We start from the raw sequence: 19,858 nt of genomic DNA, 5'->3' as shown, positions 1-19,858 counted from the left end.
TGAGTTTTTATTATTTTCCACCAGTGACTGTTCTTTTGTACAGAATTCTAGCTTGTTATGGAGTTCCTTTATCCAAACTGTTTAGCTATATCAATTGTTTTACTTTTTGACACTTTAGGGCAAAAAAAGGCAAGCTTTTTCTTATGACCTTTTCCACCAATTTTACTTTAAATTTCATCAAAGGCCTGTTTCTACTAAATTACCTACAGGTGTCACTGTTAAATCGTCTAATAGCCTCACCTATTCCCTAAATCGTGCAGTACTTGCTTCACTAATTTCCACAGTGGAATTTAAAATAGTACTTCCACCAAAGATGGAAATGAATTACGCCATAGCGGAAAATTAATGGTAAAGTAGCACTGACGATAGGGCTGAATGATTGCAACTGAATAGAAATTTACTTGTTTAATTGTTAATTTTAAACGTGTGGATGATTACAATTTCCTCTTGGAGAATAAGAGTCGCCGCAAGATGACGTCACCCATAGAACCTCGTAGAAAGTTGTGTAGTTTGTAAAAATCACGTGTGAAAATACGTTGTAAATTGAGTTTAATTCGCCTTTAAAGTTCTTTCCTTGTTTGTAACTGACTTTTATACGTTGTATTTCTCACGCTACATTTCTCATTCGTTTATGGCCGTCGAATTGGAGAGTATGTACTGTATTTTGGACGAGTCCATCAATTAGTAGCACCATGAGCCTCTAGAAAAATGAGTTTAATTCGCATTTAAAGTTATTTCCTTGTAGGTAACGTTGACTTCTATATGTTGTCACTGCATTTCTCATTCGTTTATGGCCTAACGCCGTCGAATCGGAGAGTGTACTGTATTTTGGACGAGTCCATCAAATAGTTGCACGATGAGCCAAGTGACGTTTGGGGATTTCCAAAGGCGCGAGCAACCAATCAGTGACCAGCGACTGCGGAAATGCCGAAAGTGCTGCAAACGGGCTCCACGCACTCGGGACACTTTTCATCCCATCGTCAACGCTATGTCCACACTCACATGGCACGAAAAGTGTTTCTAGACTCTCGTGGCGGTGTTTTTATTGATATTCGAACTACCTGAAGGGGCTCTTTTTGAGTGGTGAACTGCTTGCAGAAATGGACGTTTTTCGCCGCACTCCTGGTAAGTGCTAACTCCACCAGGTGGACTTGATGACATCAGTATTGTCCCGTTGCATTTTTTGTACCTCGTCTCTAGTACACCTATTGCTCCTATATTGCTTTTTTTGTCTCAATCATCGATTGTTTACTTTGTGTTTTCTCCTTAGAAAGAGGAATTTCCGACTTTGGTGAGTACAGAACTGCATATTCTCTTTTTTTGTGAAAGGGGCTTCTCACCGGCTGTAAACGAATGCAGAGGGGGACATTTGTTATAATCGTAAATATTCAGGTTTTCAATCTCGCCCTCCTATTAGAAATGAAAAAGTTGTTATAATAATACGAATAATGCTATTATACTTGGGACAAATAGGAACAGCTTTACCAATCCGTGGTGAGAAAAAGTTTGGGACCGCTAGTTTAGATTGTTCAACCAGCTAGCCTACCGTGCATGTTTTGGGGAGGAGGGAGGAAACTGGAGTACCCGTAGAAAACCCACGCAAGCTCGAGGAGAACATGCAGGTTCGGACCTGGGTTTGAACCCTCGATCTCACTACTGTGAGCCCGACGTGCTAAGCCGTTTCTTGTTGATTTTTTATTTTAATTCGAAAAGATTGTAGTATGCATGTATTTATTTATTGCTATTGTTTTCAAAGTGATCAAAAATGGGTTCAAACTCCTTTCTTGACAGACCTCATTCAGGAGATCATCACAGAGGACCACACAGGCGTATCGCTCCCCAGACTGCCGCCACCGCTGCCGCCTCCAAACGAGCTCGGCGACCAGAACCGAAGGATGCAGCGGCTTTGCGCCTCGTCGCCACCGTCTCAGCCGGCGCTTGTGTCGAGAGGCGTCGCATGTCAGGTAAGACGCAACTGCACCTTCTGCACCTTGAAGGGGGTGAGGCTTTTTTTAACGGTGCCATGTGTATCTGACGGCCTTCTTGGCTAGGCTCGCCGGTGGTTGGAAAGTTAATTTAAAGAGAACGTATAGCGCATCATCTGCAAGTTATTTGCTTTAGATACCAGTTACCGTATTTTCACGACTAAGGCACACATAAAAGTCTTAAAATGTTCTCCAAAATAGACAGGGCGCCTTATAATCCAGTGCGCTTTATATATGGACCAATACTAAAATTGTTATCACGATAAAATAAAATAAATCAGTCGATAGGGTACACCATCTCTCACAACTACGGCAAGCACCTCCCGACCCTACTATTTTCCCAGTAGAAAAAGTACTGCGCAGTGACTGCTGGGATATGTAGTTCTTTTGTCAATGCACCCAATGGATTGAGGCCTGTATACATCGACATCAGCACAGCTTGACGAAGGGTAGCAGGCAGCGCCAGGCTAGTTACGCTAGCTACTATTTGCGAATGGATTGTGGCCTGGCGATCGGCATCAACACAGCCTTGCGAAGCATGGAACACGGCCCCGGAATAGTTACACTACCTACTAGCTAGCTACTATTTGCGAATGGATTGTGGCCGCCTGGACGAACGTATAAAACTCAGCGTTTTCGATGACTAATTTGGACAATAGTTCAATTCGGACACAGAAAATGAGGACTTTGATGGATTTGTGGGTGATGATGACGTGAGTAAGTTGTAAAATTGCTAAATTAAGTACAACCGAACTCAGTTTTGCTTCCGTTGCCTTTTTAAAAACATGTTTTAAGCGTGTGGGTGTAGCGTGCAAGAACTATAAATCCCAGCAGTCACTGCGCACCGGAAACCGGAAATAGAGTCTGGGGCTGCGTCCGGTAGCCAGCGCTATTGCGGTTCGATATTCATATATAATATATAATATATAATCTATATGCGCTTAAAAAAACCATGCGTCCTTTGTATATTTAAAATACAGAAATAGCAGTCGTTACTGACACTGCAGCTAAAAATACGATTCGCCATATAGTCGTGAAAATACGGTATGTAATTTTATTGCCATATCGGTACCAATATTGATATCGTTAACAGTGAAACACTTGTAGGTAAACAAACTGTTTGGAAGCCTGCTATTATACTATTCAGACACATGTGTTAAAGTGGTGGCCCCGGGGGCCAAATATGGCCCGCTGCATCATGTTATGCGGCCCGAGAAAGTAAATCATGAGTGCCGACTTTCTGTTTTAGGATCAAATTCAAATAAAGATTATAGATGTAGTATATTATATTTCCTGATTTTTCCCTTTTTAAATCAATAATTGCAATTTTTAATCCATTTTTTTCTTTTTGTGTTTTTAGTTCAAAAAGCATTTTGGAAAATTTAAAAATAAATATATGAAATATTTTCTGTTTTTCACTTTATTGAACATAATTTAAAAAATATTTAGTTTCCTTTTGAAATGAGAAACAAATGATTAAAAGACGTTATCCCTTACTAAGAAAAAAGCTCAAATAAACATTGTTTTGGATCTATAAAAAAAAAACTGAATATTTAGGGCTTTTGATCCAGTTCTTTTAATCCGATTTAAAAAAAATAAAAAATAAAAAATCTAAGTATTATATCTAAAATAGTCCGGCCCACATTAAATTGAGTTGACGTTAATGAGGCCCGTGAACCAACCTGAGTTTGACACCCTTGGATTACTATGTAATTTCTGTAATTCGTTCCACGAGACCCTTTAAAAATGATCAGTGTACCAATTTTGTATGGAAGATGCGAGAAACAGACAAAAATGAAAGAAAATTATAAGAAAATTATGTTTTAATGTAATTAGTACACACACACTCATTGTTTATTTATATGGGACTGTGAACTGTCTGAGCTCATGAACCACTGTCATTTTTTGTTTCAACATTATTTTTATGCGTACAACTTATTATTTTCTGAGGTCTTTTCTGAGAAATTAGTTAAATACAAAAAATGTAAGCAACTGTCTTTCACCTGAAAGTCCTTTACATAGGTTAGGTTTGTCCCTTTGATCTGGTAGCGGCACTTTGTCAAAAAAAGCAGCAGGGCCAAAGAGGGACATTCACATTTTTTGGTGTTTGATTGGGAGCGTTTTACAACATTGGGAGAAATCACGGGACTTCTTATCGAATTGAAAGCAGTCGAGCTTGTTTTACCGTAAATCACATGCCGTGTTGACATTCCACCGTGCGGCAGAGTTCCATCACTTGGAAACGTGACGTCACGGAAACTGGAGCCCGTGAAAGGAATTGCTGGGCCTGGGTGTAACGCGACTCCTACTTTCGTTTTGCCGTCCTCCGCTGGCCCAGCTCAGACGAGGGGGGGTGAAAGTTTGCATTCTCGGCCGGGTGCCGCTCCGCCATTGGTCGCCGGCGTGAACCGACTTCCTATTTCCTATGGGCTGGCTGGTGGCGTCCGGTTCTTTTTTTGTGTTGTTTTGTTGAAGCCAGCACGGTTCCCTCGGCATGTTGGTGACCCTTTGAGAGAGCCCCCCTACAGAAGTTCTGCTGATACGCTTTCTTTTATTCAGGTTAGATCATTTGAATACCTACTGTATGATGTCATATTTAAGCTAGTGGCTCACGGCTTTTGAAATTTGCCTTTTTGGGTTTTTTTTAAACCTGGAATTTAGTTGAAGTCATCTTGAATATTGGTGTTTGATTTATAAACGCTAGTGACAGACTTTCTAGTCGAAAGAATAATAGCTTGTGGAATAATGGCTTTATGGTCTCAGTCCAGTATCTGTAACATGCTTATTATCAGTGAGACTACTGAACTCTGTCTGCCATTAACAGAGCTAGAAATTGAGTTTATTTGAAGCGGCAGGGCTGACAGCAAATGAATGAAAACACTGGTGAATCTCTCTGGAATCCCAATGAATCAAATGTTGTTTACGAGCGATGAAACGAAATAATTTCGGTGATTAGTTAGTGAGTTAACTCATTGCCTTGCCCAGCCTAAAGAGAAATATTTCATGCTAACATTTGTGATGTCACCAAATGAGTTCATAAACGTATTGAATTTATTCCTCGTTCTTTCTTTCTTTTTTTTTTTGTCTAGTCAAGTTACACCTTCAACCCACCTTTGCTCCGCTCTCCTCGGGAAATGTCCCAACGCCCTCCCACCCATCCGCAACTGCGATGCCGCCACGCTCGAGCCCCGCTGAGCGCCAAGCCCCCCGCCGTCACCTCCGAGTCTTGCTCCGGCGTGGAGGTGCTGGAGCTAAATCTTGAGAAGCCCAAGCTGGTGGTGGTGGAACAACCCAAAGAGCGAGGCATGAGGTTCCGCTACGAGTGCGAGGGTCGCTCGGCCGGCAGCATCCTGGGCGAGTCCGGGAGCGAGAGCAACAAGACTCAGCCTGCCGTCGAGGTAAGGGAGGAACACCGCGAAAAATGAGGGAATACAGCGGAAATATTCTTCCCAGTATTCCCCCATTTTTCACGTTTTTTTTTGCGGAATACGGTGAAAACTGGGGGTACACTGTAGTATATGTTTTGACGAAAGTTTGGCGACACTCTTTTTCCTTGTCGACGATAATGTCAAATATTTATTCATCTTATTAGACGTGCTTCATAACTGAGCAAAGAATACCCCGAGATTTGGTACAAACGTAAAGCTGGCATGCAAAATGTCTTGAATGGCTGGACATCGTAAGGCTTTTTCTTTAAAAAAAAAGTGGTCTATGTAAAGTAAAGCTTTTATTTGTTTAAAAAATAAATACTATGTATATATAGTCAGGCTTTTTTCTTTAAAAATGACCATGTATATTAAGGCTTTTTTATTTAAAAAAAAACGACCATGTACAGTAAAGCGTTTTTCTTAAAAGAACGACATAGTATAGTAAGGCTTTTTTTCCTAAAAAAAACGACATAGTACAGTATGGCTTTTTTCCCTTAAAAAAACGACATAGTACAGTATGGCTTTTTTCCCCTAAAAAACGACATAGTATAGTAAGGCTTTTTTTCTTAAAAAATGACATAGTATTGTAAGGCTTTTTTTCGTAAAAAACGACATAGTATAGTAAGGTTTTTTTCTTAAAAAACAACATAGTATAGGCTTTTTTCTTTAAAGACGACATAGTATAGTAAGGCTTATTTTCTTTAAAAACGACACAGTATAGTAAGGCTTTTTTGTCTTTAAAAACAACATAGTATAGTAAGGCTTTTTATTTACAAAAAAGATCATGTATAGTAAGGCTTTTTTCTTAAAAAATGACCATGTATAGTAAGGCTTTTTTGTTTAAAAAAGACCATGTATAGTAAGGCTTTTTTTCTTAAAAAAACGACATAGTATAGTAAGGCTTTTTTTCCTAAAAAAACGACATAGTACAGTATGGCTTTTTTCCCCTAAAAAAACGACATAGTATAGCATGGCTTTTTTTCTTGAAAAACGACATAGTAGAGGAAGGCTTTTTCCCTAAAAAACGACATAGTATAGTATGGCTTTCCCCCCTAAAAAACGACATAGTATTGTATGGCTTTTTTCCTTTAAAAAACGACATAGTATAGTAAGGCTTTTTTTCCTAAAAAACGACATAGTATAGCATGGCTTTTTTTCTTGAAAAACGACATAGTAGAGGAAGCCTTTTTTTCTTAAAAAACGATATTGTATAGTAAGGCTTCTTTTCTTAAAAACCGACATAGTATAGTAAGGCTTTTTTTCTTTAAAAAATGACATAGCAAGTAAGGCTAAGAGAGTCGGAGAATAAATCTGACTTCTGATTCTTCACCTTCTAGTTGTTGCTGTGGTCCACTGGCAAAATCATTGGGTCAGAACATGAGGTGGGAATCAGGAGTGAGTTCAATTCCACTCGTTGCAATTCTCAAATTGTTTATTGAGGTAATGAAAAGGATAAATATAACTTCCAATCACATCATTTCAGAAGACACTGTGGTCCAGTGGCAAGAACAATGGGTTGAAATTGAAGTTGGACACAAGTTCAAATCTGGAGTGAGTTCAAGTCCACTCTTTGCAAATCTCAAATTGTTTATTGAGGTGATGAAAATGATAAATATAACTTCCAATCATCTAATTTCAGAAGTCACTGTGGTCCAGTGGCAAAGGCAATGGGTCAGACAGACCTCAAGTTAGTGGATTTGACTGCCATGTGGGAGACTGGGGTTCGAATCCCGCTCTCGTTTGACTGATCACTACACTAGTAGTTCAGTAAATGGGTAATCCTTTTTTCATTCAAATAAAGACTTAGTCATTTTTTTCAGCAAAACTATATTTTCCGGTCAGCCTTCGGCTGACCGGAGGACAGTTGGGAGGGGGGATCCCTGGTGGTGTTCGACAGTCGGCCTGCGGCCGACTGCCGACACCACGCAGTCGTTGACTGGCGACACCGGGACGTGAACCATCGACACCCACGTCGCAGGCAGGTGACTTACCCACTGTGCCACGAGGCGGCCCGCCTATACATGATTGGAAGTTATATTTATCCTTTTCATTACCTAAATAAACAATTTGAGAATTGCAAAGAGTGGAATTGAACTCACTCCTGATTTGAACTTGAGTCCACCTGAAGTTCTGACCCATTGTCTTTGCCACTGGACCACAGTGACTTCTGAAATAATGTGATTGGAAGTTATATCTATCCTTTTCATTACCTCAATAAACAATTTGAGAATTGCAAAGAGTGGAATTGAACTCACTCCTGATTTGAACTTGAGTCCACCTGAAGTTCTGACCCATTGTCTTTGCCACTGGACCACAGTGACTTCAATATACTTATATCAGCCTTAAACATAAATTATAATACAAAATATAGCACTGAATCAACTTACAAACAAATTCAACTTATGAACAATCGCTCGGAACCAATTGCGTTCGTAAGTAGGGGAGCGTCTGTATTGTGGGCTATTTTCAGATTCAAGGTTGCATCGAGCTCCTAAAGAAGGTGACGGTGACAGTTTCACTAGTGACCAAAGACCCTCCGCACCGGCCGCACCCCCACTGCCTGGTCGGAAAAGATTGCACGAGCGGTTCGGGTATCTGCGTGGTGACGCTGAATCCTCACATTAACCAACGGCACAGGTGCGCCCACCCTTCGATGATCTGGTGTCCTTTCTCTTCCTCTAAACCAGCCGTTTCCAATTTTTTTTCTTTTTGTCGTCCAACAGCTTCGCCAACTTGGGCATCCAGTGCGTGAGGAGGAAAGAACTTGACGTGTCGCTCCAAAAGAGAAGAAGCCAAAATATCGACCCCTTTCAAAGTAAGACGGGGTCTCCAACTCATCGGCGCCGCTGAATGACTTGAACCATTATTTTTTTGTAATATTTCCCACGATCAATGACCAAGCGCTCATTCGCTTCCCCAGCCGGTCACTCCAAGGGCATCGAAGACATGGACATGAATGCCGTGCGTCTGTGTTTCCAGTGCCAACTGGAATGGAAGGACGGCACGCTGGAGAGTCTTAGCCCTGTGGTGTCCAATCCCATCTATGACAAGAGTGAGCAGCACACACACACACGCAAATTTACTTTATTTCTGAGGTTTATTTTATTTCAAAGTATGTGGGAAATACAGGTTGTACCAAAATGTTGTAAGGTCCGGGCTTCGAAGGGTTAATAGTTTTCCCCACTAATTTTAAGGGTTTTTTGAAAGGTGTGGGTTTTGAACTCTATCTTTCGCATGGTGCACGGTCACCCTAATCATTGAGCTAAGTGCCCAACCCACCACCCTACTTTCTCATTTAGCGGCCAACTGGTTTCCCCACTAATCGGTTAAAAGTCCGATGGCCAGTTGAATTCATTCTTTTTTACTACAGAGGCGACCACCACCTCCCAGTTGAAAATTAGCCAGTTGAATCAGTACAAAGGCAGCTGCGCCGGCAAGACGGAGATCTACATGCTGTGCGACAAAGTCCAGAAAGGTACCGTCGATGGCGGCCGTCGTGAAATAACTCGAAAGCGAAAGTTCAAAAGCTGTCGATCCGGCCGCAGACGACATCGAGATCATCTTCCGGCGCGGTTCGTGGAAAGCCAACGGCGAGTTCGCCCAGACGGACGTGCACCGGCAGATCGCCATCGTGTTCAAAACGCCGCCCTACCGAGAGCAGGACCTGACGGAGGAGGTGGACGTCCAAGTGGCCCTGCGCCGCCTCTCCGACCAGATGGAGAGTCAAGCGGTCACTTTCACGTACCTGCCTTGCGATCCAGGTCAGCCATCCCAAACTCATTCTGGCACTCACAAAATGCAAAAATAGTTATTCTAGGAGTTTTGGGGTAAATGTACTGCTCCTGAAACAGGTTAAACATTTAATTTATTTTGAAAGAGTCATTTTTCAAAACTAATTGAGTGTTACGTCAATATTTTTTTTACATAACCTATGGATAACCCATTAGAATGCTAAGTATAGCAGTACATCATTGCCTCGACATATTGTCACATTTGTCCTTTGAAAATGTCGAAGCTAAAATGTCTTTCAACTTGCAAAATTGCCCTTTTAATTCCTGTACGCATGAGTATTGGCTGTGAATTTTCCATCAGATCCATACGAGGTCAACCGCAAGAGAAAGATCAAGACGCACGTCAACTTTCAAGACAACGCCAACGTAGCAGGTTAGCATTACAGCACGTGATTTTGTTCAAAACAGGCCGTTTAAAGGCTATCCTCATCTTTCCTCCCCAGCCGCCGAAGGCGCGGCGCCGGTGCTACCGGAGCAGAACTTCCACTTCCCCCACGCCGTGACCTCGCCGTGCGCCACCCAACCGGGGCTCACCCCCCACGGCGACATGGCTTACGCCGGGCCTCCGGACATCCCCATGGACGGCGAGGAGATGGACCTCCTCAGCCAGCTCCTGGAGCTACCCTGCCTAATGGACGTGTTCTCGGACCCCGCCGGCGACGGCAATCAGACCAACTTGGGACCGTACGCGCAAGATTTCTCCCGCTACGAAGACTTGCGCTTCAACATGCTGGTCAACGAGAACTGGAACACGCAGACGGAGCCGCAGGCCGGCCCGTCCGACGCCGTCCAGGTCAAGATCGAAGATGACCTATGAGGCCCAGATTCCAGGAAATAGCCAGCACCACACTCTTCCTTCTTTTACCTGTCAGGTAACATTCCCTCGGTAGTAAATTAAGACTTAATCACTCTTTTGCAGGCACAGTCTTCTTTGGGAAAAATATACCCCAATAATTAGCAAACTGCAGAAATATTTTTCACAGTATTCCCCCATTTTTGCAATTTTTGACACTTTGTGGCTTTTGCGTTTTTTTTTTTTTCGAATTTGGCAGGGCACAGCGAGAGTTGGGGGACTACCGTGTAAATATTTCACCAGTAACCAGCTCATTCATTGCCACTTTACACTTTGTACAGCGTAAAAATATAGAACATTGTTCAGTATTAATCAAAGGGGGACTGTTTTTGGAGAAAACGTCTCATTCTTGCTTTTCCCTTTCGAGTTTAACACGGTTACGTTCATTCATTCCAAATGCCCTGCTGGCCATGGCTAAAGTGAAACCCAGTTAGTCAGCATTACAAAAAATAAATGGATGTATCCTGTTCAGTGCTGCTTTTGTTAAATTCATGTCTGTCTTGTTTCGTGTGTACTGTAGACTGAAGAAAAACTGAATTGTTGACTCTTGGGCTACCGTTAACGGCAATAGAAGTCCAACGTATTTGACTAGGTGGAGCGCGTGCGTGATCTCAGTCAAACGGATTGGACATCTATCACCGTCTGTGGCAACTGTCAAGATTGTGAGTTCCACATTCCCATGTATACATGTTGACAAAGGGAACAATAAAACATGACAAAAGTGCCTCCCGAATTCATTCTTCTGAAACTTTTTTTAATCACTAGTTTAAAAAAAACAACAGTTTTTGAGTACTATGTTTAAACAAAGAGACCAGACGTCTCGTGGTGTACGCGGCAGGGTTTCCAACACCCACGGGAGTCCCCACACACACTTGGGACTTCCCATCCAAACTTGATACGCTAACTTACAGAAAGCACGATGCGAGGCAAACTGACTTCAACTTTCACTTTCAGTTAAAACATTTTGACAAGCGTACATTTCCTCTAACTTCAAAATAAGTTTCGACGTGAAACATCGGTTGGACTATATTTACACCAGTGTTGAACAGGGGGAAAAAAGAGGAAGCGAGTTGGCGGTACCTGTCGCGCACGTGGTGGAGGCCCTATTCCGGATTTGTGGCTCTCTTCATTTGGTCTCGCTGAGGTGAGGCTCGGACAGTTTTTGGATGCAAAGCTCCTCCAGGAGGTTTTCCACGCACACCTTGAACAATGGTTCGGGTTCCTGACGTAAGCACACACAAAATGCACACATGTATGTATTGCATCTGACATTAACATGGCCCTCCTTTTTTTTTTTACATAAAAAAAAAGTAGAATAGTAAGTTGAGTATAGTGGTACCCCTACTTACAAAATGAAGCACTTTTGTAACTTGGATTTCTTGCAAGTAGACATTTGACATTGAATTAGCATAATCTGTCCCCATATCTTTAATAGGACCTCCTAAACCATGGTTGTCAAACAAGCGGCCCGGGGGCCGGACGCGGGCCAACTAGAGGGTTCGATCGCGGCCCCTGTTCTGCCCAAAAGATCATTTGTTGATCATCCATACTGTACAAACAGAATCAAAATGATTTTCCTCCATTTTTCTTTTCCTATTCGCAGTCACAATTAGAGCTGGTCAATAAAACGATAATTATCGGGAAATAATTTTTGCCAACGATAATATTAAAAACTTGTTAAAAATACCATCATTTTATCGTGATTATTATCAAGACTGAATTTTTTTTCATTTATAAAATCGTGCTAATTTTTGTCATATCGCTCTGTCAGCCCCTGCAGTCAAAATGGTGCCATCAATGAGTTATCAAGGGACCTTCAAATGACCAAAATCGATGGAGTTGGCATTAATGTGGCCTGCGAACAAAACCCGGTTTTGACGCCCCCGCCCGTCTCAAAGCCTTTACAATCTCTAAATGTGTAGCAATTTGGTATGAAATGATGAGCACTCCTGACCTTGTGCTCCAGCTGCCTCTGCTTCTCCACGGCTTCGTCTAAAGTTAGCCCCACCCAGCTGGCCTCATCTTCGGGAACCTCGAAGCTCTGCGATACAAAACACGCGGGAGGTGGGACTCGGCGCCGGCGGAGAAGACGAGCCGGCCCTTACCTTGTATTTGGCGTACACCCGCTCCCTTTTGGCGTCGTCGTCCGGATACAGCTGCGTGTCTCTGCGAGCCAGGCGCAGTAACATGGCCCTCTTCAGGTCCATGCCCAGTTTGGAGTTGAGATCTTCCTTTGGGGTCTAGAATGAACAATTCCACTTCAACATTAGTCCTTTACACACATTGTTAAACTCAAATAGCTGTTTTTTTATTTTTTACTTTAACTCATTCGCTGCCATTGACTAGGGTAGATTTGATCTGATTTATTTGGACTGTTATCATATTTTCTATATATTGTGAATTAGTCCTTTACAGACAGTTACACTCAAAAAGCTGTTTTTTTATTTTTTTTACTTTAACTCATATATATATACATACATATATATACATACATATATTAGGGTATATATAATATACTAGGTGGTGAACTTGTGGAATATATATAATATACTAGGTGTTGAACTTGTGGAATATATATATATTTCAGCAACATGCTTATTTATTTATACATTTATTAGGGTATATATAATACTAGGGTAATATATATATATATATATATATATATATATATATATATATATATATATATATATATATATATATATATATATATATATATATATATATATCAGCAACATGCTTATTTATTTATATATTTATTCATGTATTTATTTATTAACCCACTTATTACCTTTCAATTTATGTCTAAAATGCCTTTCCTACTTCTGCATCCTCACCCCCTTGCTACTGTGACAACGAAATTTCCCAAATACGGGATGAATAAAGTAAAAAAGTAAAAAGTAAAAAAAAACGTCTGATTTATTTGGACTGTTATCATATTTTCTATATATTGTGACTTTTTGCCTCGTAGTTGATGCGTTAACTCTGGCTAAGTTGCATTTGACGTGTGTGGGGGAAGAAAGCATTATGGTGAATAAAATGCTTTTAAATGTGTGTGTGCAGCTAACTTGTTTGCCACCCCTGGATAAAATTCTTCATCTGGATTTTTGGAAAAATAACCAAATTGTTTTTTTACGTTATAAAAAAAAGAGTAAATATTCCCTCTATAAAGAGCAACTAATGTGATATTTTTTAAACTGATTGAGCGGAGAAATGACATGAGTCGACAATCAAAACACTGGCTTGGGTCGCCTTATTAAACGTCCGCCTCCGTCATTGGCAGCCATGTGTCAAAAGCAGGAGTCGACTACAAACGGGGTGTACGTACTTTGAGAATGTAGAAGTCAAAACCGAAGGCGGCGTCGATGAGATCCAACGTGCGAGGCGTGACGGTGATGGTGAACTTGTGGTCCAGGATCTCGCTGTAAAGTTCTCGCTTCATCAGCTGCGGCTTCCACGTCTTGGGCAGACGGTTAGACATCTGCGCAAACGACAATGTCAACAGGAAAAACAGGACTTTTTTTTTTAAAGCCATTTCAGGGCACTCACTTTATCATTGTTGGCATATCTGAAGCCCGACACCCAGCCCTCTCCCCCCCAAAGGCCCTGCTGCGACGCAGGTGGATAGTAGATGGGGATCGGGATGTCCTCCACCCGTTCCTTTGCGCCCGTCTTCGGGTTGGGTCGGTATTTGACCCCCAGGGGCTTCCAGTGGACCGCCGTGGGCTCCTTCTCCTCCAGGGATTTGAGGTAATGCTTGGGTAGGCGGCCATAGATGCCCTCTTTTAGCTTGAGGGTGTTCCATATTTTAGGGGGGTATTTATGAAGAGGCATGCTGGAGCTGCAAAATGTAAAATAAAACGTTGTGTAAATTAGTGATTGTAAATTGTGCTGCGCTAGCGCCCTCTTGTGGTACATTTCTATGGAGCACTACTCCTGTGTATTTTTTCCTTTTGTTTGTTAAACGTTGAAGCGCAGCGTTGGTGTTGATTGTTGCACTTTAAGTGTAGACGTGTCTAAATAATACAAAAGAATATTTACCACTGGAAGTAGTCAAATAATGGGCTATAATTGAATATTTTTATACGGTACTCATAGGAACACGCGGCTAGCGTCCGAATCAAGGAATGAAACGCTGCCTTACATTTTTTGTTTTTTAAACATTCGAGCGCAGTGTTGATGTTCATTGTTGCATTTTAAGTCTAGACATGTATCTAAAATTAAAAAGAATATTTACCGCTGGAAGTAGTCAATTAATGGACTATAATTGAAGATTTTTATAGGTCACGCATAATATGTAGGAACACGCGGAAAACGTCCGCTTTGACGAATGAAACACTCCCTACAGTTTTAGGAAAAGTAATAAAGGTCAGCCTTACCTGGTAGTATTATTAAAAAATAGATGTGCATTAAATACTCAAAAGCAAACATTTAGCACGCAAGGACATGGTCGGGTTCCAGCACGTTTCCGCATCGAAAGGACGACCTGCCACTAAAGAGTATTTTCATTGGCCGTTGAGATATAATTTAAACGGCTCATGATTGGCTGAAATTGGGTGATGCGTTTACAATCTGGCGTAAAAATTGGAAAAGAATTAGACATTCACTGCAATATATATAAATATATTTATCATTAATTAAGCCAGGCTTGATTCTAAGTATGTGAAAACGTATTTTCGTTCATAAAACGAACGAGTCCATGAATTTTAAAATTGGTGTTTTCCTTACTATACATTTTAATATTTAGAATACTAAAATATACCCAACGTACTCAGGTTCGTTTAGGTACATCCGGCCATTTTAAGAAAGAAAGTAGTACTACGTAGTTGTTTTCTGTCTTTCACGAGGGAGCGAATATAATCATTGTATACATTTCATTTCTGTCCAATAAATGGTCACGGACGCCCGTAAGGTGGAATTGAACCACTCTGCCGACAAGCAGCTACAGGTTTGAAGCCTGCACCCCGGACCACCGAGGATCATCCGGGCATTTAGTTAATACATCATGGTCCTTTATATACATAAGAATATCACTATCGAACTTAGTGACGGTGACGTTCGCTTTCATTAAGTAATGATATCATGTAGTGTTTGCACGCAATCAATAAGAGATCGAGTCTCATTGGCTTTTGGTTAAAGGATACGCAGGAGAATTCTTAAAAAAATAATATGAAACCAAAAAGGAAACAAATCAGATAGGCAATGTTTTATGCAAAATAGCTGTACTCTGATTGGTTGTGACGCCAATGAAAGGCGGGGAAAGATGGTACCTTCTTGGGAAATGCGCAGGTGCTTTTCTTTTTAAGAAAAAAAAGACCATGTAGATTGTAGAAAGACTTTTATCTCTTTAAAAAAGACAAGCTCATGTATAGTACGGCTTATTTTTCACCAGGCTTGTTTTCTAAAAAAAAAGACATTGTATAGTAAGGCTTTTATTGTTAAAAAATGACAACGTATAGTAAGGCATTTTTGATGGAAAAAAAGGATCAGGTAAAAATGGCCATGTATAGTAAGGCTTTTTTTCACATGGCAAAAGACTGTGTAAACTAAGTCTTTTATTTGTTAAAAAGACAGAACAGAACAACAGAATGTCTTTGTGACATTGACTTGCAAACATTGATGACGTTGATGAGGTTATTAAGCACCCTGTTTTTAGAGCAATGGAGAGCGTAGCTCTCCACAAACTGCTCTTCCCGCTCCCACACAAGGCAGAAGTTAGCTTATCACATTCAAAGGACAGATATGACAAGGAATCCAGTTGCGATTGTCCGATTTCAACACCCCTTGAGTGGCTTGATCTGAAAAACGGTTCCATTTCAGGGTCCCGTCGGGAGTGGGCAGCACACGTGAGGATCGCAGACCTTAGCGCAACCTAAAACGCAGGCGGGCACCGCGGTTGGGGACGCCGCACCCCCGGGAAGGCAAGACGAAAAAACCAACTCGGGTTGTACTGTGCAACTGCTCACCCCGACGCTCTTCAGCACTTTGGTGACCTCAGATATTAGATCGGCACACCTGAAAACGAAAAAGAAAACCTGTTCCAACTTGGAAATTTTCTATCCATCCTTGGATGCGTTTGAATAAAACCCATGCTTATTCCCACCTGCGAGCAGGAAAGCTAGCGTGACATCGTACGTGGACCGAGGCCACCGATGAGGAACGGGACAGCTCCCAGATGTGGAGCTCGTGGACCTCCTCCACCCCGGGCACGCTCCCGATCTTGTCCCTGACGTCCGACACCTTCAAATGAGGAGGCGTGGCCTGCATCAGCAGCAGCCCGTACTTGCATATCTGCAGGGAAAAAAAATGTGTCATTCCCTGCTTTACCGGTTGGTTTTCAACTCGCTGGATGGCCTTTGACGATAGTCACACCTGAGGTACGGCTCTGGAGACGAGAACGATAATAGCCAAGGTGGCCAAACCGGGATCCAGGTAGACCAGAAACTTGCCGGGCCCCGGGGAATGCCCATAATCAGGACCCGCAAGCAGCAGCACCAGACCGGTGACCAGAACCAGCACCGGCGTGGTCACTTCCCGCGCTAGCATCAACGCGCAAGGAAAACGCCACCTGTCATCAGGACGGTTATCTTTCCTCGTGCTTCCCTCTGCCTGATTACATAAGGCGGGACCCTCTGCCTGGTTACGTAAGACGGGACCCTCTTTGGAAAGGGAGTGCCTTTCCGACCCGCCCTGAACTTTGCCGGCCTCGACTTCGGAGCCCTCCTGAGACACGGCTGCGAGAGAGAGAAAAAAAACATACAAAAAACAAATAAACATTGCAATATATGTACTCCACTTCAAAGTAACATCCTCAGCTGGATTTGTCAAAAAAGAATATACATGAAGTTCCAATTTGACCCTTCAAAATACTCCCTTTTGCGTTGTTTATTTAAAAATGCAGCTGGACGGAAAAGGCTTTACGGGGGACACACAGGCGGAGGGGTGCTGGAGCCTATCCCAGCTAACGATGGCCACCAGGGCATGGAAGGAGTACTACCGTTGATCGGGAGTAGGAAACCCAAACTAAGACTTAAGGCCTGTGGGCTTTGTTAAGAGGACATCTTAGACGCAGACCAAGGGGGCTTCTAAGTTATGAGTCTCCCACGGGAGGGGCACGGGGGAGCCACGCCCACCCCGTTATGAAAACATTCCATTGTCAAAAGGCTTACCTTTATGGTTGACTGCAATGTAGCACTCCTGGTCCCCTCCGGTCCGAGCACGGAGACCCCGCCTCAGGGTGAGGGCGAGCACGAGCACGTTGAGGAACACGCTGACGGCGCCGACCGCCACCAGCGGCCAGGGCCATTCCACCGCGTGCACCTCAATGGACGAGCTGATCATTTCCAATATGCAGGAGACGCACAGAGAGAAGAGCAGCAGGGCGGAAATGAAGACCCCCACCGGCCGGCGCCGGCCTTCTAGGTGGGACGCCGGGGGCTCCTGAGAGGGACTGCGTGGATTTGGAGGAGGAGGAGGCAGAGCTAGGTGAGCCAGCACAAAGAGTGTGTGAAAAGCATCCGCTAGTAAGGTGAAAGATCTGCACATCTGTCCAGTGATCAGTTCCAGCAAGACCACCAGGATGGCGCCGCCGAGCTGGCACATGCGTGACACCTTCATCACGTCTGCACCCAACACACACATGGGGACACATTAGGAGATGAGATGACTCATTGGGGGGTCTCTGCTATCATCACCTCACAAAAATACACTGAGGCATGGCAGGAATGTTGTGACCATTTGGAACAAAGATCAATTTTCTCGGCCTTGTTGACCTTCTTCATTTATCAGCATGTCTACGTTTTATGGAGTGGATCCTGCTTTGTTGTGAGGTGAGGTCACAGAGTTGCACGCTAGCGTAAATTGAGCGTCTTGAACTTTGACATTCAAAGAAGTCTATAATGTCCACCTTCCTTTTTTTAGACATCTCTCTATTTACCAGGTCCACACAGACGCGGAGGCATGCCGCACACAGCCACGTGTTTTACGCATAAATAGCACATGGACATAAATCAATTGGGCAAGTACACTGATTTAGGCAGAACAATAGTCCAACATGGCGTTCAACAATTTAGACACATCACATGCACCCTAAAATGATGTACAGCAATACTATTGTGTATAGTTGAAGTCACCTTTTTGAATACAGTATTCCCTTGCTTTTCACGGTTAATCCGTTCTATAACCACCAGTTTTAGGTTAATTTATGCAATAATGAAAATACTAGCATACATATATATATATATATATATATATATATATATATATATATATATATATATGCTAGTATTTTCATGATTTATTAAATGTTTGTTGACATACACTGTACATTACAGTTGCTAGCATATCCTAGCGGTACTGAATGAGGTATAATGGTACTGTACATTTTGCAGGCTAGTATTTGTTATTACTGTAATTAGTTGTTAATAGAGAAAATAAGGGATGCGGCAAGGATGCGAAAGTCCAACCGTGAAATGGCGAGGGAACACTGTAATAGTTGTTTTACATAAGGGTTCCCGATTGTGGAGTTGATGATTAACTCATTCACTGCCATTGACAACAATAGATGTCAAATTCATCTGAAATGGGATTTCGTTTCACTGACAATGAAGGTGATAAACGCCCAATCCAATTTACCTGGGAGGGACTGGAAGTGATCTTTTGAGAGAGAGGGGTGATTTAATTTTGGGGTGATGAGGTCAAAGGTCAGAATGGCATGATAATGCAAAAACAAAGAAAGGGATTTTTTTGCAAACATGCAGCATATGTTTAAACTATGAAAAAGAGGTGGTTAAATTTTTGGCTCATGAAGTCAAAGGTCATGATAGCAATTTAATGCATTAATAGATTAATATTCAAAATTAATTAATTAATAATATTAATTTTAAATGTTATTATTAATAATATTTTTTCATTTTATTTTAAGTTTTATTAATAATAATATTAATTTAATTAATAATTAAAATTGATACATTGTTTCATTGTGTGGGATTGCCCACACTACCAGGTACGGCGATGCTTTGAATATTGATGCTTACGCGAAAGTCTGCATGTGATCCTCTAGTTCATTTATTTATGACTTATTTAAAAAAAAACACAGTGGACCACCTGTGGGTTTGACCAACACCAGACTTTTGCTGTTTTCTGAGGAAAACCTTGTGATTATGTAACAGCCATCACATTGTAGGCCTAAGGAAAAATTCATATAATATGCCCCATCATGTGAAACTCATCACTTTAACACGTGTAAGTAAGTCAACAAGTTTGAACTTGATATGAACTCAAGCGCCATACTAAATGTTTTCTTTTCTGTTAAAAATGGAAAATATGAAGACTCTAACATTAGTGACCAAAGTCTCAAGGTTAGGTTAACATATAACATATAACTGTTAAGAAGAGCAAGAGAAAGAGCAGTTGAGAAGGTGAGGTGGTCAAGATGCACATATTAATTTGCACAAGAGTGCTATTAGCATCATATTGATGAACATTCAATGATGTTGGAAGCGTCATAATTACCCAAGAGGATGAAGACGTGGGAGCAATCGGTCAAAGAGATGCTGGCTGGAAGCGCATGTGTGAACAGAGCCCAAATGTCTCATTCATTGTACACACCACTCCATTCCACTCCACCCGGCGCTCCTCCTCCGTTCCCTCCTCTTCTTCTTCTACTCCTCTAATCTCTGTCATGTGAACCTCGGACGGAGAGGGGCCGGCGCAGTTGTCGTTTAACCCATTCACTGCCATTTGACGGCAATAGACGTCCACTCCATTTGGACAGGGAGAGGATGTCAGCGATGGAACGGC

The 19,858-nt window shown here is 42.1% G+C and overlaps 3 protein-coding genes and 1 non-coding gene across 5 annotated transcripts; 1 reads left to right on the top strand and 3 right to left on the bottom strand.

The window, feature by feature from the left end:
* Window positions 1-97: 97 nt before the first annotated feature.
* On the top strand, window positions 98-10,790 carry relb (v-rel avian reticuloendotheliosis viral oncogene homolog B). The gene is made up of 12 exons (XM_077611619.1): window positions 98-1,125; window positions 1,271-1,291; window positions 1,792-1,964; window positions 4,197-4,544; window positions 5,075-5,383; window positions 7,884-8,050; window positions 8,137-8,228; window positions 8,334-8,465; window positions 8,784-8,888; window positions 8,959-9,174; window positions 9,506-9,577; window positions 9,648-10,790. Exons 1-12 carry the CDS (start codon window positions 1,101-1,103, stop codon window positions 10,019-10,021), a joined length of 2,034 nt encoding a protein of 677 aa, XP_077467745.1. The 5' UTR covers window positions 98-1,100; the 3' UTR covers window positions 10,022-10,790.
* On the bottom strand, window positions 10,791-14,603 carry mrpl28 (mitochondrial ribosomal protein L28). Its single transcript, XM_077610953.1, has 6 exons — window positions 14,437-14,603; window positions 13,607-13,898; window positions 13,386-13,538; window positions 12,163-12,297; window positions 12,012-12,098; window positions 10,791-11,279 (listed from the first exon to the last, which is right to left on the bottom strand). Exons 2-6 carry the CDS (start codon window positions 13,889-13,891, stop codon window positions 11,184-11,186), a joined length of 756 nt encoding a protein of 251 aa, XP_077467079.1. The 5' UTR covers window positions 13,892-13,898; window positions 14,437-14,603; the 3' UTR covers window positions 10,791-11,183.
* A 356-nt stretch (window positions 14,604-14,959) lies between these two features.
* Window positions 14,960-15,046, bottom strand: trnastop-uca (transfer RNA opal suppressor (anticodon UCA)). The gene has a single exon. It is a non-coding gene; the product is annotated as a tRNA-Sec (tRNA).
* A 423-nt stretch (window positions 15,047-15,469) lies between these two features.
* On the bottom strand, window positions 15,470-19,809 carry LOC144083477 (proton-coupled zinc antiporter SLC30A1). Of its 2 annotated transcripts, XM_077611368.1 has the most exons (5): window positions 19,571-19,809; window positions 17,227-17,679; window positions 16,430-16,791; window positions 16,161-16,348; window positions 15,470-16,072 (listed from the first exon to the last, which is right to left on the bottom strand). In XM_077611368.1, exons 2-5 carry the CDS (start codon window positions 17,672-17,674, stop codon window positions 15,874-15,876), a joined length of 1,197 nt encoding a protein of 398 aa, XP_077467494.1. In that variant the 5' UTR covers window positions 17,675-17,679; window positions 19,571-19,809; the 3' UTR covers window positions 15,470-15,873. The 2 variants fall into 2 exon arrangements, with proteins under 2 accessions (XP_077467494.1, XP_077467493.1); XM_077611367.1 differs by lacking the exon at window positions 19,571-19,809 and having other exon boundaries at window positions 17,227-18,242.
* Window positions 19,810-19,858: the final 49 nt, after the last annotated feature.

The sequence above is a fragment of the Stigmatopora argus genome, chromosome 10 (genome assembly GCF_051989625.1).
Source record: "Stigmatopora argus isolate UIUO_Sarg chromosome 10, RoL_Sarg_1.0, whole genome shotgun sequence".
In the NCBI taxonomy this organism is placed as follows: Eukaryota; Metazoa; Chordata; class Actinopteri; order Syngnathiformes; family Syngnathidae; genus Stigmatopora; species Stigmatopora argus.
The sequence above is the reverse complement of the archived record's forward strand: the minus strand, read 5'-3'. Positions and strand labels throughout refer to the sequence as shown.

What these genes read in the sequence shown, in the direction of transcription:
- relb (XM_077611619.1), top strand. Translation starts at nt 1,101, where the DNA reads ATGGACGTTTTTCGCCGCACTCCTG. An exon ending in AAGAGGAATTTCCGACTTTG is followed by an intron (nt 1,292 to 1,791) that starts GTGAGTACAGAA and finishes CTTTCTTGACAG; the next exon opens with ACCTCATTCAGGAGATCATC. An exon ending in GTACCTGCCTTGCGATCCAG is followed by an intron (nt 9,175 to 9,505) that starts GTCAGCCATCCC and finishes ATTTTCCATCAG; the next exon opens with ATCCATACGAGGTCAACCGC.
- mrpl28 (XM_077610953.1), bottom strand. Translation starts at nt 13,891, where the DNA reads ATGCCTCTTCATAAATACCCCCCTAAAATATGGAACACCCTCAAGCTA. An exon ending in GGGTGTACGCCAAATACAAG is followed by an intron (nt 12,099 to 12,162) that starts GTAAGGGCCGGC and finishes TTTGTATCGCAG; the next exon opens with AGCTTCGAGGTTCCCGAAGA. An exon ending in AGAGGCAGCTGGAGCACAAG is followed by an intron (nt 11,280 to 12,011) that starts GTCAGGAGTGCT and finishes TGCTTACGTCAG; the next exon opens with GAACCCGAACCATTGTTCAA.
- LOC144083477 (XM_077611367.1), bottom strand. Translation starts at nt 17,698, where the DNA reads ATGTGTGTGTTGGGTGCAGACGTGATGAAGGTGTCACGCATGTGCCAG. An exon ending in TCTCCAGAGCCGTACCTCAG is followed by an intron (nt 16,349 to 16,429) that starts GTGTGACTATCG and finishes TTTTCCCTGCAG; the next exon opens with ATATGCAAGTACGGGCTGCT. An exon ending in GCTAGCTTTCCTGCTCGCAG is followed by an intron (nt 16,073 to 16,160) that starts GTGGGAATAAGC and finishes TTTCGTTTTCAG; the next exon opens with GTGTGCCGATCTAATATCTG.